Source organism: Grammomys surdaster, unplaced genomic scaffold, assembly GCF_004785775.1.
Source record: "Grammomys surdaster isolate TR1022 unplaced genomic scaffold, NIH_TR_1.0 170, whole genome shotgun sequence".
Classification (NCBI taxonomy): domain Eukaryota; kingdom Metazoa; phylum Chordata; class Mammalia; order Rodentia; family Muridae; genus Grammomys; species Grammomys surdaster.
Genome location: NW_021604618.1, coordinates 23,871,882 through 23,888,282, shown reverse-complemented (window position 1 = coordinate 23,888,282; position 16,401 = coordinate 23,871,882). Strand labels below are relative to the sequence as shown.

At 42.1% G+C, this 16,401-nt stretch overlaps 1 protein-coding gene across 1 annotated transcript in view; it reads right to left on the bottom strand.

The window, feature by feature from the left end:
• Positions 1-2,451: 2,451 nt before the first annotated feature.
• Positions 2,452-16,401, bottom strand: part of Wdr76 (WD repeat domain 76) — a 31,327-nt gene continuing 17,377 nt past the window's right edge. The window contains 5 exon segments of the mRNA XM_028767134.1: positions 2,452-2,841; positions 8,728-8,781; positions 10,686-10,838; positions 11,774-11,988; positions 15,048-15,203. Of these exon segments, the coding sequence (XP_028622967.1) occupies positions 2,568-2,841; positions 8,728-8,781; positions 10,686-10,838; positions 11,774-11,988; positions 15,048-15,203 (852 nt within the window). The 3' untranslated portion in view covers positions 2,452-2,567.

Here is a 16,401-nt window from a genome sequence, read left to right as displayed (position 1 = left end):
AGCTATATTGGCCTTGAACTTACTATTAGCTGAGGTTGGCCTTGAACTCCTGATTCTCCTGCTTCTACCTCTCAAATGCTAGAATAGAGTAAGAATTCTAGAATTTTGGTTTCAAAAAAAAAAAAAAGACCACAGAAATATAAGAATATGTTGTTTTAATCCCAGGCATGGGCTGGGAGGCTGCTTCAGACTGTCCACAGCTGACTGACTTTCGTTGTGCTCTAGCAGAGGCGTGGTTTTGTCAGCTGCAGATCATTTCTGTGATTGTGTGTCATTTGGAATTCTGGGAACTTTTCAGAGGGTATATAAATGTGAGGGCCCCACGAGGGATGGTTAGTGGTTACTGTCTGTTCAAGGGGGGGTTGGCCGGGCGGTGGTGGTGGCGCACGCCTTTAATCCCAGCACTTGGGAGGCAGAGACAGGCGGATTTCTGAGTTCAGTTCGAGGACAGCCTGGTCTACAGAGTGAGTTCCAGGACAGCCAGGGCTATACAGAGAAACCCTGTCTCGAAAAACCAAAAAAAAAAAGGGGGGGTGGGGGGGACTGGTTAGTTACTGTTTGCTTGTAGTAGTGATCAAAGAAGACACAAAAAACAATCAGACTGGATAGAAGTGGTGCCCAACACTGGGGCTCAATTCTTTTTTATTCCACCTTAGGACTATAGTTGGTCTTTACTACTTTGTGGATTCTTTTTGCCACCCTTTATCTGCCCCTACTTGATCCCCCAACACTGGATAAGAGGATAAAGGTAGGAGGGAAAGAAATGGGGGAGGGGAGGAGAGATGCCTGAATCTAATTTCTTTCCTTTTGCTTCTTCTTTGAGCACAACTACTAACAAATCACAGCCAATCCCCCTGAACAACCAACCATGTCTATTGGGGCTCTAGCATTGATATACCCTCTGAAAAGTTCCCAGAATTCCAAATGTCACACAATTGCAGCAACTATCTGCAGCTGGCACAACCACACCCTGCTAGAGCTCGAAGCAAATCATAATCACCTGCTGGGGACACTATGAAGCAGCCCTATGTTGTGGGATTAAAACAAAAAGTCTTATATTTCTCTGTGTGTGTGTGTGTGCGCGCGTTTTTTGGTTGTTTTTTTTTTTTTCTTTTTCTTTTTGGTTTTTTGAGACAGGGTTTCTCTATATAGCCTTGGCTGTCCTGGAACTCACTCTGTAGACCAGGGTGGCCTCGAACTCAGAAATCCACCTGCCTCTGCCTCCCAAGTGCTGGGATTAAAGGCGTGTGCCATCACTGCCCAGCATATTTCTGTGTTTTTTTTTTTTTGTTTTTTTTTTAAAGATTTATTTATTTTATTTATGAGTACACTGTAGCTGTCTTCAGACACACCAGAAGAAGCCATCAAATCTCATTATGGGTGGTTGTGAGCCGCCATGTGGTTGCTGGGATTTGAACTCAGGACCTCTGGAAGAGCAGTCAGTGCTCTTAACCGCTGAGCCATCTCTCCAGCCCTTCTGTGTTTTTAAAGAAATCAAAACTCCAAAATTGTCAGTACACTGAGGTTACTAACTTCATGTGAAAAGCTACAAGCTCCTCGTCTGGAGCCCAGTTTGTACACAGTTATTCATTAGAATACAGGCTAATGGTGCAAGTTCAAACACAGTGCTGTCCTGGTCCATTTCAGGAGCTGCCCAGAGGTAGGGGACAGACAGAGCTCCAAGCAGGCCCGAATTATAGAAGCCAACTGTTCTCCAGTGATTATGGTGGGATTTCAAGTAACACTGAACTGAGATACAAGGACCCCCCAAAAAAAGTTCTTAGCTTATAAAACTAAGTTCTGACTGGGCATGGTAGTACACACCTATAGTCCTAGCACTTGGAAAAGTGAGGCAGAAGGACTAAGTTCAAAGCTAACCTGGGATACATAGTAAGATCCAGGCTCAAGAACAAAGCAAAACATACATGTAAGTTTCAAAGGTGGGGTATGAGTCAGTAGAATACTTGTCAAGCATGGGACAGTCTCTGCAGTTCAATAATGTTTCATAATTAGATGACCTTTTAAAACCTAGTCCAGTGTTGAGAAATAAGTATTCACCCCAAACTAAATAAATCACAGATCTATAGATTACTATTGCATCAAAATGGTCTCATTCTGTCACAAAAGGTTAATAATGACCACTGAAAGCTTTATAATTTGTTAGAATTCTGCAAAGTACAGCCTAATTAAAAGTGCTGAAAGATGCCAAGTGCACTGGGACATGCCTGTGATCTTAGCACTCAGGAGGCTGGGGCAAGAGGCTCATGTGGTCCAGGTTATCCTTGGCTACAGAGTCTGAGGCCAGCCTGTGCCACACAAGATCCTGTCTCAAAACAATCAGAAAGTACTTGAAAGCACCCAAGTTTCTGCTCCAGGCCCCTCCCTCATCCTCTAGAAATGGCCTTCAAGTTCCTCATTTGCTAAACACTACATTCTGCGTCGAGGTCTCACTGAGAAGCAATATTATATTTAATAAATGTAACACATGACCAAACAGATGCACTAAGCTGAGTTCAACAAGTCTCCAGGTTCTTTAGCCACAGAACAACTTCAACAATTTGTCGAACCTACTCAATGACTGAGGTTTCTTGATGCATAAAAACATGTAACTTCCCACTAGAATTACCTCCAGCCAGAATATATTGTGTAGGATGCATAACACTGAGGGAACACACAGATGCAAGACATTCTCCCCAAAGAGAATGTACATTCTTCCCTGTCTCGTGGAAGACTTCCACCCGCCGTGGGTGGTCCATGCTACCAACTATGAAGCAATCTTCTTGTTTAGGGTCCCACACAGCTTGGAACCTCATTAGCCATCTCCCAGTGAAGGTGTTATGCCTAGTGGGAAAAACAAAAACAAAACAGTGTTTACTTTTTATGTGTTAAATAATACAAAGTAGCATAGAGAGAAGGTTAAAAAGCAAAACCCAGTATAGAAATAACTCCCAACGCCTACTATATCTTCCAACCTTCAGTTTGTGCTCAGAGGGCAGTGACTCTCAGTCTATGGCAATGGTACCTTTTTCTGGGGCTGGAGAGATGGCTCAATAGTCAAGAGCACTTACTGGCTTGGTTCCCAGAACCGGTATGATGGATGGCTCACAACCATCCATAACTCCAGCTCCATGGGACCAAATGCCCTCTTCTGACCTCAGCAGGCATCACACACACTCATACATAGGCAAAAGACTCATACATGTAAGTCTAAAAAACAAAAGTCTTTTTTTTTTTTTTTTGACACCAGGGTCTTATGTAGTCCAAACTGACCTTGAACTTCTGATCTTCCTGCCTCTACCTCCCAGGTAAGGAAATTACAGGCATATAACACACTTCAACAGTTTATGCAGTCCTGGGAATCAAACCCAATCAAAGCCAGGGGCTCATGTTTATCAGGCAAGCACTCTATCAACCGAGCCACATTACCAGCCCTAAAACAGTATCTTTCCTGTTCAAAGTTCTATACACACAAAAAGAATTTTAAGAACATGCTGTGAATACTTATATACCAACAAACTGCATAACCTAGATGAAAAGGACAAACTTCCAGGAACATAACTTGCCAAGACTAACCCTAAAGAATTAAAAAATATAAATTCATTGATAGCTAGTTAAGGGGACTCAAATATATACATAAAGGAAGGAGAGGCAGGAAAAAAGAAAGATTAAAGTTTCCACTTTAATCTCAGCACTTGGGAGGCAGAGGCAGGTGGATTTCTGAGTTCGAGGCCAGCCTGGTCTACAGAGTGAGTTCAAGGACAGCCAGGGCTACACAGAGAAGCCCTGTCTCGAAACACCAAAAAGAGTAAGTTTCCAAAGTATTAGTTTTTCTTTCTCTGTTTGAGACAGGATTTCACTCTGTAGCCTGGAGATTCCCACGTAGCTCAGTGTCCCTCCAACTGTAACAGCCTTCCTGACGTAACCTCCCCAGTGCTGAGACTACCTGGGCTGCACCTCCACACCCAGCTTTCTTAATGAACACGGACACAAGTATCTTCAACCTGGGGGTGTAGCTCACTTGGTAGAGTGCTTATGTATCATACACAAAGCCCTGGGTTCAGTCTCCTGAACCTCAAAATCTAGGCATGGTTGACACACACTTAAAACTGAGAAGGTGGAGGCAGGAAGATTGGGAGTTCAAGGTCATCCTCAAGTACAAAGCAAGTTCCAGACCAGCCTAGGATAAAGAGACTCTAAAACAAAACAAAATAAAAAAATATTAGTAAATCAAATTCACAGCATACTAAAGAACTATACACTGTGGTCAAGTGGAGACAAGACTAGCCCACCATAACAACACAACCAATGTAATATGCCATTCTAAATTAACAAAGTGGAGGACAGGTGCGTGATCATCACAACTGATGCTGAGGTGAATCTGACAAAATCTGCATCCCTTCATGATGCAGTCACTCAACAAACTGGGAGCAGAGGGAGACAAACGCAATACAATGAAGACCACATGAGAGAAGCCCACAAGGCATCAGACTGATGACAACTGAGACCTTTCCCTCTGGGATCAGAGTAAGGTAAGGATGTCCTCTCACCATTTACATTGAACTTGGCTATCAGCTATCAAAGCCTGATCATTTAACAGGGAGGGAGGAAGGAAGGAGGGAAAAAGGAGAAAGAAAAGGAAAACTGTCTGCAGATGATCACGTTCATAAGAATAAAAAAAAAACGATAAAAGATTTCACATATTTAAAAATCTACTCAACCAGGTAGTGGTGGTGCATGCCTTTAATCCTTGCAGTTGGGAGGTGGAGCGGGAGGTGGAGGCAGCAGAAGCAGGCAGATCTCTGAGTTCAAGGCCAAACTAATCATGGTAGCATGGGCACACTTGTAATCTCAGTGCTACAGGAGATGGAGACAGGAGCCCCGTGGCTCACCGGCCAGCCAAGACTGTGAGCCCAGGTGCCATTCAGAGAGCTGTCTCAAAAACTAAAGTGGCAGCTCCCACAGAATAACACCTAAAATTGCTCTCCGGTTTCCATATGGGTGCAGACAGACAGACAAAGACACAAATACAGACACACACACTCTGTACAGTTTTTAAATGTAGGATATAAATACCAACAAACATAAAAACCCTATACATAAGTAATATACATATAACTATAAAAAAAGTAGTTGCTATAACACATTCACGGTTAACACATCCAAAAACAAAATTAGGAGAAGAGACCCCACCAATGCACCAGGGAAGCCGAGTTGATCTAGCCTGGGCTACAAAGAGACTGAGTGAGTGAGGGATAGATGCTTTAGAAATAATCCTAACCTAGGACATGAAAGACTTGTATACAAAAAGACACAAAACACCATTAAAAGAAATGGGGGCTGAGCAACTACATAAAATACCAGAGATTGCCTATAACCCCAGCACTGGGAGGGGGAACAAGAATAACTCTAGGGTCTTGCTGGCCCACCACTCTAGTATGCTCCGAGTCAATGAGAAGCCCTGTCAAAATTAAGATGGAGGCTGGATGTGGGACCTCACCACTCTGGAACCCAAGGCAGGAGGAGCTCAGAGATGTGAGACCAGCATGATCTGCATAGCAAGTTCCAAGCCAGCCTGCCTCACAGATGGACTGGATGGATGGATAAGATGATGAACAATATCCAGACCCTGACAATCAATCAATCAATCAATCAATCAATCAATCAATCAGAAAGAGGAAGACAGTCAACATCAGTATCTGGCCTCCAAACATGCAAACATTGCAGCACACACACAAAACGAAGCAATGATATAAAGGTAAAGACACCCTGTGTTTATGGCTTAGGACTTAATATTAAAATATTCATACTACCCAAGGGAATCTACAAATTCAGTGCAATCACAATGTTATCTTTTTTTTTTTTTTTGCAGAAATAGAAACAAAAATCTTAAGATCCATACCAAAATTCAAAAGACCCTAAATAGCCAAAAATAATATTGAAGAAAATAACATGAACCTGATACTTCATAACTTCAGATGCTTCATCCTGACAATTGGAGCTTAGTCCCCAGGACCTATGATGGAGAGGAAAATCTACTCCTGAAAGTCGTTCTAACCTACACACACAAGGCATTGCGTGCACCAACATGCCTGTACACACACAATAAAAATTAAAACGCATCCAGTTGATGGTGGTACATCTAATCTAAGCACTCAAGAGGCAGAGGTAGGCTGATCTCTGAACTCAAGGCCAGCCTGGTCTATAGGGTAAGTTCCAGGACACCCAGGGCTACACAAGAAAACTCTGTCTTGAACAACCAAATAAATAATAAAGTGTGAATTTAAAAATCTCAAAAAACTGAACAGAAAAAAAAAAACACTGTTTACAATAAAAGGGGAAGGGAAGGTGTGGGATGTTCTATGCCTTGATTGTGAACATTTACACTCAGAATTGCATCACACTCAGGAATTTCAGCTAATTAAAATAACATCAGGAAAAGCCAGTTATTTGTATAAAGTAACAATAACTCGATTTTAGTAAAATGATTTTTCACAGTTCTGTTTTTGCAACAAGGACACTAGCCCAGTGTCTCTGAACTCATACTCATGTTAATCCAGTGTTTTCATGTTGGATGTTGACAATGGAAATGAAAACCATCTGGCAACGAAGAGACATCATGATAGTCCCACTCAAACAAATAAACAAAAGACAGGTCATCTGGAGGCATTTCTCCAAAGATAAACATATAATCTTACTGAGTCCCAGGCCATCCTCCTGCCTCCACCCAACAGTGCTAAGGGCACATGGGTATCTACCTCGCTCTTTTTAAACACGTTTGTTGGAATTTGAGCTCAGATCCTTATGCTTATGCAACACTCTTAACTGTTGAGCCAATTTTATGGCCTCTTACATTTGTCCTTTTGAAAACTATCCACTATCAGCTCATTTATTGGGTTGTTTGTGGGCTTTTTGCTTTATTCTTTTGTGTACAATTTCTATGGTTATTTAGTTTTTATGTTCTAGACATTAACCCTGCCTGGCAGAGTTTTCTCTCTTGGAGGCATTTTTTTTTAATTTCAAGTAATCACATCTGTCAATCTTAGAGCTGAGGCAGGTGCTTTATAGCCACTATATAGAGAGCTTCAGATCTGTGGTTTTATTCTAGCACATGCGTTTAATCCCAGGACTCAGGAGACAGATCTCTATGAACTGAAGGCCAGCCTGGTCTACATATAGAGTTCCAAGCTACCCAGAGCTAGATAAAATTATCAACAGATAGATAAAATATACAATACACACACACTAAGGAAAACTATTCGGCCTTAAGAAATTATGTCATTTGTGACTACACAAATAAGCCTAGAATAAGCAAGACACAGAAAGAAAATAAGACATGACCTCACTTCCATGTAGAATTTAAAAGGAAAGGCAAAGAACCATTAACAGATGCTGGTAGTAGAGGGCAGGGGAGATGTTTGTGAAAGACTGCAAACTTTCAGAGAGCAGGAAGATTCAGGAGATCTATTCTAGAACAAGAGTTAATAATAGGTTTTATTTTTAACTTTGTAAAGACTTATTTTTACTTGTGTGTATGTGTCATTATAAGGGTATTCTATGTGTGTGCAGTGAGTGCATTAAAGGCCAGCTGGAGTTACAGGCAGTTGTCAGTTGCCTGACAGCCACCAATAGGGGTAGAACTCCAGGTCATCACACTTGCCCAACAAATGTTTTCCCCTGAACCATCTCACCAGCTCATCTCAACAAGTCTTTAAAGTCAGTAAGAGTAGATTTTTAAATGTACTCATTTGAGAAAAAAAAGGAAAAGGAGGGCTGGAGAGATGGCTCAGCAGTTACTGAGTTCAATTCCCAGCAACCACATGGTGGCTCACAACCATCTGTAATGGGATCCAATGCCCTCTTCTGGTGTGTCTGAAGACAGCTACAGTGTACTCACATACATAAAATAAATAAATAAATCTTTTAAAAAAAAGGGAAAAGGAATGTGAGGTGATGGACATTAAACAGATCAATTTAGCCATTCTATAATGTATACATATTTCAAAACATGCTGCATACATCATACACATTTTTAATTTGTTAATAAGTTAAATAAGGACTGGGCATGGTGTCACACACCTTTAATTTCAGCACTCAGGAGGCAGAGACCAAGGCTATCCTGGTCTACACAGGGAACTCCAGAAGAGCTAGTGAGACCCTGTCTCAAATCAAAAACCAAAACAAAAGAAACTGATAAACTAAAACATAATATCTGAAAAATAAAAGAAACGGGTAAAAGCTATGAAAAGGGAAACAAATATGCTTCAAGTGCAGCCTCTAAAAGCTGACACTAACAAAGCCACACCACACATAACCCCAACTTCAAAAACAGTGAAACAATGGAGTGTGGGATAAAGCTCCATAAAGTTGTGGGTACAAGAAGAGGCAACCAGAAACAAGAGACAGAAAGGTGTGGAGACCACAGAAGCCCAGGATAAACAGGCACAAGAAGCCGCAGTCTTCTTTAATAAGGACACAGTGTAACTCAAGTATTAAGTACTTGGCTTTGACTGAACAGAACCTCAGAGAGCACAAGCCAACCAAGAGCCGGCCCACTGAGACCTGGAAGCAAGAGCTCCTCTGGACAGGACTGGAAATCAGCTCCCAGCACAACACAAATCCAGGACTATAGCCTCTCCTTGGCAGCCACATGCCTAACATGCGCCTTCTATGTACTGCTGCTGCTCACAGCAATCCAGGATCTTGGGCATTCTGTGCACGGAGACCTACCTGATGGTGCTGATGAGAGGAAGCTGGGAAGATATGGAGCTGCTGTCAAAGACCCTGCAAAATAAACACTGAAAACAATTAGTCATGTTGCTTAGTTAGATTCTCGAGATTTTCTGAAATAGTGTGTGTTTAAGATATCTATGGTTCACAGTAGGAAATATAATTGTTACTTTATATGGAATCAGACTCTAACCTCAGATGTCATCTTTAACAATAAGTACATGGACTCCTATAAAATTCAGACTGTATCATAAGATTAGGGTGGAAATATCTAAACACTATCACTTAAAATCCCAGAACTTGGCAGACAAAGGCACTCAGATCTCTGAGTTCAAGGCCAGCCTGATCTACAGAGTGAATTCCAGGACTACACAGAGAAACCCTGCCTACCATGACCCCCACCCCCAAAAGTATCTCGCTATGTATGCCTAGAACTGTCGATTCCAACATGGCCTTCTGAGAGCTGTAATTACAGGTAGGTACTACCACACCAGCTTAGCATGTACAATGACAATCTTGCAATAAAACTATATTTAGATTCACAAATAAGCAACATACATAGGCCTGTGGAAGGAAACAGCACACTTTGACTGCATGCATGTATAAAAAGCAATCTTCCTCTGACTCTCTGTGATAGCCAGGAAGTGGAGGGACCCAGAATCCTCTACTGAGTAGGTATCATGGTAGAAAGAAGCCAACTTCTGTATCACATCTCCCCTCCTCGCCCAGCTGACACAGAGCAATCAATCTGAACTTGCCTGGTTTGATTATTACTTAATTACTAGAGGTTAATATAGTAAGATGAATTCTGAAGTATAAGTGAATAAAAAGGGATTAAAAACTATGTGAGTGGACAGGAGGTATGGGCTGCTATGCTCTCATGATAAACACTCTGATTCCATCTCCTGAGAATGCTCACACACTTTGCTAGACACTAAGTCAGCACCCGAAGACCATGTGTTTACCATTCTTGAGCCCGACCCATGGGATATATTCAATACATACTTGCTGAAGAAAAGAATTCCAACTCTTAAGAAGTTGCAAATCTAAGCTGGGCGGTGGTGGCGCACGCCTTTAATCCCAGCACTCGGGAGGCAGAGGCAGGCGGATTTCTGAGTTCGAGGCCAGCCTGGTCTACAGAGTGAGTTCCAGGACAGCCAGGGCTACACAGAGAAACCCTGTCTCGAAAAACCAAAAAAAAAAAAAAAAAAAAGAAGTTGCAAATCTGATACAAGATTGAAGGGAACAGAATTGTTTTCCCTTATAGGTACATTAACCGTCTTCACACCTTTTTTTCTGGGCTGTCAAGAAACTGGGACTACAAAAGCCTCTTTGTGTTTCTTTAACTTGACCTTATTTTCTGTTTTTTTTTTTTTTTTTTGGTTTTTCGAGACAGGGTTTCTCTGCATAGTCCTGGTTGTCCTGGAACTCACTCTGTAGACCAGGCTGGCCTCGAACTAAGAAATCCGCCTGTCTCTGCCTCCCAAGTGCTGGGATTAAAGGCGTGCGCCACCACCGCCCGGCCTTGACCTTATTTTCTAAGTTCAACTGATTTAAATCAGTTTTGGGGAGGTTACTATAGAAAAGTACCAAAGGTAAAACCCTAAAACATCTATTATTAGCTTATGCAAAAGCATCATTTTCTGCTGTTTTCCACATGCCTGAACGGGGCTCTCCCATTTCCATTTAACACACTATTAAGGTAGGTCCAGAACACACCTGTAATCCCAGTACTCAGGAACCCAATTAGCAGGATCACAAGTTCAAGGCCAACCTAGAATAAAGTGAGAAATTGGGGGGGGGGGGGGGGGGGCGGGGCAGGGAGTGAGGGAGGGAGAGACTATAAAACTGTAATGCTAGTAATAGCAGTAAACATAACTTCTAGTCTACAGACACCATAGCTACAGTCTCTAAACTTGAGGCTCCCCTAGACACATGGTTTGGTCTTCTCAGTTTACCTGAGCTTACAGTCAGCACATGTGGTCACCACTCTGTTACCAGTAACAGGGGAGAAATACGCAGAGGCAATGCTCTTCGAGTGCTCAGTCAAGGAGATCAAAGGCTGGCTTCCCTTGGACTTCAGGCACCTGGCATCATAAACATGAGCGTCCCTGGACAGGAAGAAAAATTATCAGAACAGCCCATGTAGCAAGCCCATAGAGCGGAGCTAAGCCCAAGTCAGACATGCAGGAGCCTGCTACATTAAGACCATTAAGACAGAGCCCTCTAATCTATAACTGTACAGATAGTGAAGGGCATAGAAAAATAAGTAAAAGGAAAAACTCTAAGATACAGAAAGAAGTCCATGTTCCTGCCAGCCACAGAGATTATAACATGAGTGAAGTTACAGACCACACACAACTTCTCTGTTTAAGGTTTCTTCTCTTAGAAGTAGACGTAAACACTTGCAGTGCCAAAGGGACAGGCGTAAGGGGTCAGGTGTGAACGGACTGATGTGAAGGGTCAGACGTAAAGGGAAAGAAGTGTACTTCTCCAACAGTTTCTATTTATTAAACCAAAAGATTTCTTTTTAAAAGCCATTACACTCAAAACATTTCTATCAGTGTGAATAAGAAGTTTACTTGGGTACTGTATGGCACAAAAGTCAGATGGGGATCAAGTGATATGCTCTTAATCCCGACACTCAGAAGGCAGAGGCATATGCATCTCTGATTTCCAGGCCAGCCAGGGCTACATAGTGAGATCTCTGTCGCAAGAAAAAAAAAGGAGAGAGAGAGATACAGAGAGACAAAGAGAAACAGACACACACACACACACAGACAGACACACACACACACACACACACACAAAGAGAAAGACAGAGAAAGCAGGCCAAGAATCTATGAAACTAAAGCACATTCTTTGACATGAAAAGGATTAAATCCTAACATTGTCTACAGAGCACATCTCAAGTCTGGCCTGGTCACAAACATATAATCCTTGAGAAGGTGAAGCAGAAGGATCAGCATATTTCAAAGCAGATTGAGACAGAAAGTGGGACCCTGACTCAAAACACACAGACAAACCTGTAAGAAAACAAGCATACCTCAATCCTGCAGTGATAAAATACTGTTTGGATAATGGGTGGACATGAACAGTTCTTATTTTTTCCAAAGATGAATTTAAAAACTTCTCATAAGAAGTTCCAGGTGTCCGTCTATCTACCAGTGACAAATGTCCATCCCAGTGTCCCACTAGCAGACTGGAGGCATCGTCCAAGAAGTCAAAGGAGGACAGACTATTTCTCTCATTCCTGTATACCTACGGGAGAGGCAGCGGTCCTTAAAACACTGAGGTTAGGGAGGTGGCTAGGCATGTCAATGCTCACCACACAAGCTGACAATCTGAGTTCAATCTCTAGAACCCACAGAAAAAGATGAGGGGCACACATCTGTACCTCCAGCTTGGCACTCCTACAATGGCAGTGGGTGGAGAGGAGGCTCAGGCAGGCAGCCTGGCATGCCAGCACAGTAACACATGCAGAAAGACTCTACCTGGAAAATGGGATGGCAACTACTGACTCCCCAAAGTTGTCTTCATACCTCTACAAGTAGCCTAGGCTGGCCATGAACTCCTGATCCTCCTACATTCTCTTCCCAAGTGCTAGGATTACAGAAAACATTCTTTTAGCGAAAACCAATGCTCACATCCCAAGTAAGGGAGATATGGAAAACTTTACCAAATAATTTCATTTACCTGCTATCATCTACACAACAAATACAAAGCAAACTAAAAACAGAGGCTTTCGTGTATCAAATGGCAATTCACATCAGGGCCACACCCCATATCTCTTAAAACTGGAAAAACCATCAGTCCCAAATCTACTCCATGAAACTTGGCAGAAAAAGAACTGACTCTGAATTCTAAAGAACTAAAATTATGGCCGGGCAGTGGTGGCACACGCCTTTAATCCCAGCACTTAGGAGGCAGAGGCAGACGGATTTCTGAGTTCGAGGACAGCCTGGTCTACAAAGTGAGTGGCAGGACAGCCAGGACTACACAAAAAAACACTGTCTCAAAAAAACAAAAACAAAAACAAAACAAACAAACAAAACACTAAAATTATGTCTTAATAGAAGTAGTTTTGCATCCAAGTGAAGTCTAAAATATATGACTAAATGTTCAATAGTAACTACTGTTGATAGAAGAATAAACAGATTTAAAAAGCTATATCAAAATGTTTCATTTTCGAAGCTGGGCATGGTGGCTACACCTAACTTGGGAGGCAGAAACAGATGGATCTCTGTGAGTCTGAGAACAGAATAGTTCTACATAGTGAGTTTGAGGACAGGCAGGACTACATAGTAGGACCCTGTCTCAAAAACACCAAAATAAATTTTTAATTAATTTTTGTTTTATTCAATTCCGATTTCACAAAGAGGCCAGTTGTTTGCTACAATAATGTTTGTGATGGCAAATAGGTCTAGAAGTATAAGCCTGTCATCTTGGCACTTCAAAGACTGAGAAAAACCACAGGTCCAAGCCAACCTACACAACATGGCAAGGCTTTGTCTCAAAAAAAACAAAAAACAACAAAAAAAAAAAGGCCAAGCAGTGGTGGCGCACACCTTTAATCGCAGCACTTGGGAGGCAGAGGAAGGAGGATTTCTGAGTTCGAGGCCAGCCTGGTGTACAGAGTGAGTTCCAGGACAGCCCGGGCTATAAAGAGAAACCCTGTCTCGAAAAACCAAAAAAAAAAAAAAAAAAAAAAAAAAAAAAAAAAAAAAAAAACAACAAAAAAAAAAAACCCTAACCAAAACTTAAATAGCTTTATTCTTTTTTTTTTTTTTTTTTTTTTAAAAAAAAAAGATATCCTTATTACTTCTGTGTACGAACAGAACATGCATACCTGGTACCCAAGGTTGAAAGAAGATTGCACCCAATCTCCTAGAAGTGGAGGTAAGCTGTTTGTGAGCCACCATGGGGTACTGAAACCTAACCATGGGTCCTCTGGAAGAGCAGCTAGCACCCACCGAGCTGTCTCCCCAGCCCTCGCATACTGAGCTGTCATGTGGGTCCTGGGGATCGAACTCAGTGCATGGTGAGCAAGGACTTTGACACGTGTACTATCTTTTAAAAATAGTTCATGCAAGGTTTGAATCCGAGGACTAAGGGAGGCAAAGACAGTTGAATCTCTGTGAGTTCAAGGCCAGTATGGTCTACAGAGTAAATTCCAGGATAGTCAGAACTTCATAGAAAGAACCTCTCTCAAAAGGAAGCCTAAACACTTGGATCCCTTCAATTGTTTTTATTTTCCTTTTCTACCATGTTGGAAATGAACCACAGGGCTGAATGCACGTTAGGCAAGCATTCTGTCACTGAACTAAAACCTCCAAATAGTCTCAGACAGCATATATTTCATCTTTCTAGCATGGGTAAAACAGCCCAGGAAAGAGCCTTACACCAAAGAGATGGTCAAAAATAAAAACCTTCTGGTATCTTTTTCTTGCCAAAAACCATAATATCACTGATGTCTCGTCAATTTTTCCTTTGCCAGGTTAAAACAACTGAGTTAAGCTCTTCCACATGTGTGTTAAAGCTGTGCTGGGAGGGTAGAGGTGGGAGTGTCCTCGGCTGGCAGAGTGTTTACAAGATGCATAAATCCCTGAGTTTGATCCTAAGCACAGCATAAACCAGTCACCATGGTGCATACCTACATAGTCAGAGGATTTGGGAGGCAAGGGATCAAAAGTTCAAGGTTACTCTTGACGATTTAAGGAGTTTGAGGCCAGCGAGACTATGAGAGACTTCTTTAACACTGGGTTTTGTCTCAGCAGTAGATCTCTTACCTATCTAGCATGCTCTTAGCTCTGGATGCAATCTCTAGCACAAAATGAATATGCACAAAGCTTAAGCCTGGAAACAAAACATCACTCTTACAAATAAAATGCTTGTATAACAAGAATATGGTGGCATGTGCTCATACTACAATCCCAGACATCCAGCAGAGGCTGGAGGATCACCAGTCAGTTCAAGGCCAGCCTGGGCTGCTTTAGTCAGACACTACCAAAAAAAAAAAAAAAACACACACACACACAAATAATTTACCTGTTCACCATAATTCTATTTAATTTTCATGACAACTCCGTAAGGAAGATACTAAGACTATTCCATTTCATAGCTAAAGGAAACTGAGCCACAAAAGTTAAGAAACTTTACGAAGGTCACACAACTAATAACAGACTGTCTGAGACTTGATCTTAGTCCCTAAGCTGAACCACACTTCTCTCAACAAGACTGACACAGGAGTCACTCTGTGGCATGTAATAAAAAACCCAGAATGTCATCTGATGTCAGATCACAAATACATTAGCATTTACCTCTTCAAAAACAGCACTGGAAAAATCTCCACATCGCAGTGTGCCATCATAGCTCAGGGACAATAGGTGGGCTGGGTTGGTGGGTGAGAAAGAAAGGCAGCTAACATGCCGACTGTGAGGATGGAAAACATACATCCCATCTTCACTCTGCTGGGTCTGGAAGAAAGTTGGGGGTGAGAGAAAGACACAACTAGAAAAAGTAGTGATGGTTGCTGTCTTGCTATCATTAAAGGATTTACGTCGGAATCACACTGAGTCGGCACTTACTCTCACTGTGTTCATTCTCCCAGACAGGCAGCACCAGTAACCTTTTAAAAACATACGTGTGTGGATGTGTATGCAACAACATGCCCACATAGATACCAGGATGCACATGTGTAAGTCAGAGGACACCGTGAGGAGTCAGTTCTCTCCTTCCACCATGTGAGTTCACTAGACAAGCATCTGTATCTCTGAGCATCTCACAGAACTACAGCCAACAACTTTGTACTGAAATTCTTTGTTTCCAAATATTCAGCTTAAAAATGTCACATTAATTCCACATGTCCAGCTAGAGCCAAAAAAAAAAAAAAAAAAATTACTTCTGCCAGCAGATGGCTGGGAGAAGAGGATCACTTGAGCTGATTGGTGGCAAGGGGAATGTTAAAGCTAGTCCAGGCAACATGGCAACATACTGCCTCAAGGCCAGTCTGGTCTGGTCAACACTCCTGAGTTTGAATTTAAAAAGTTACTTGGCATAAATAAAATAAGTGCTCTGACTGTAGTTCAGTTGGTAGAGTATTTGCTCAGCATCCTAGAAGCTCTGGGAAGAGAATATCTAAAGAGCCTGCGTGCATGTGCATGTTGACGTGAGTATCTGGAACGAGAGGAAGCCAGAAGGTATTGGATCCCCTGGAACTGGAGTTACAGATGTTGTGAGCTGCCATGTGGATGCTGGGGATAGAACCTGAGTCCTCTAGAAGAACAGTAAGAGCTCTTAACAGCTGAGACACTATCCAGGCCATGATCATCAATTCTTTTGCCAAGCTTTTCATGACTCAGTAGCAAGAGCTCTTCCAGAGGGCCCAGGTCAATTCCCAGTACCCATGTGTCATCTCACAACTGTCTGACACTCTAGTTCCAGGAGATGCAACACTTCCAGCTTCTGTGGGCACCAGGTATGGAATACAGTACACAGACATACATGCAAGGAAAAAATACCCATATATAAGATGTTTTTAATTAAAAAACAAAAATAGGGGCTAGAGAGATGGCTCAGAGGTTAAGAACACTGAGTGCTCTTTCAGAGGTCTCGAATTCAATTCCCAGCATCCACATGGTGGCCTACCACCATCTGTAAAGGGATCTGATGCCC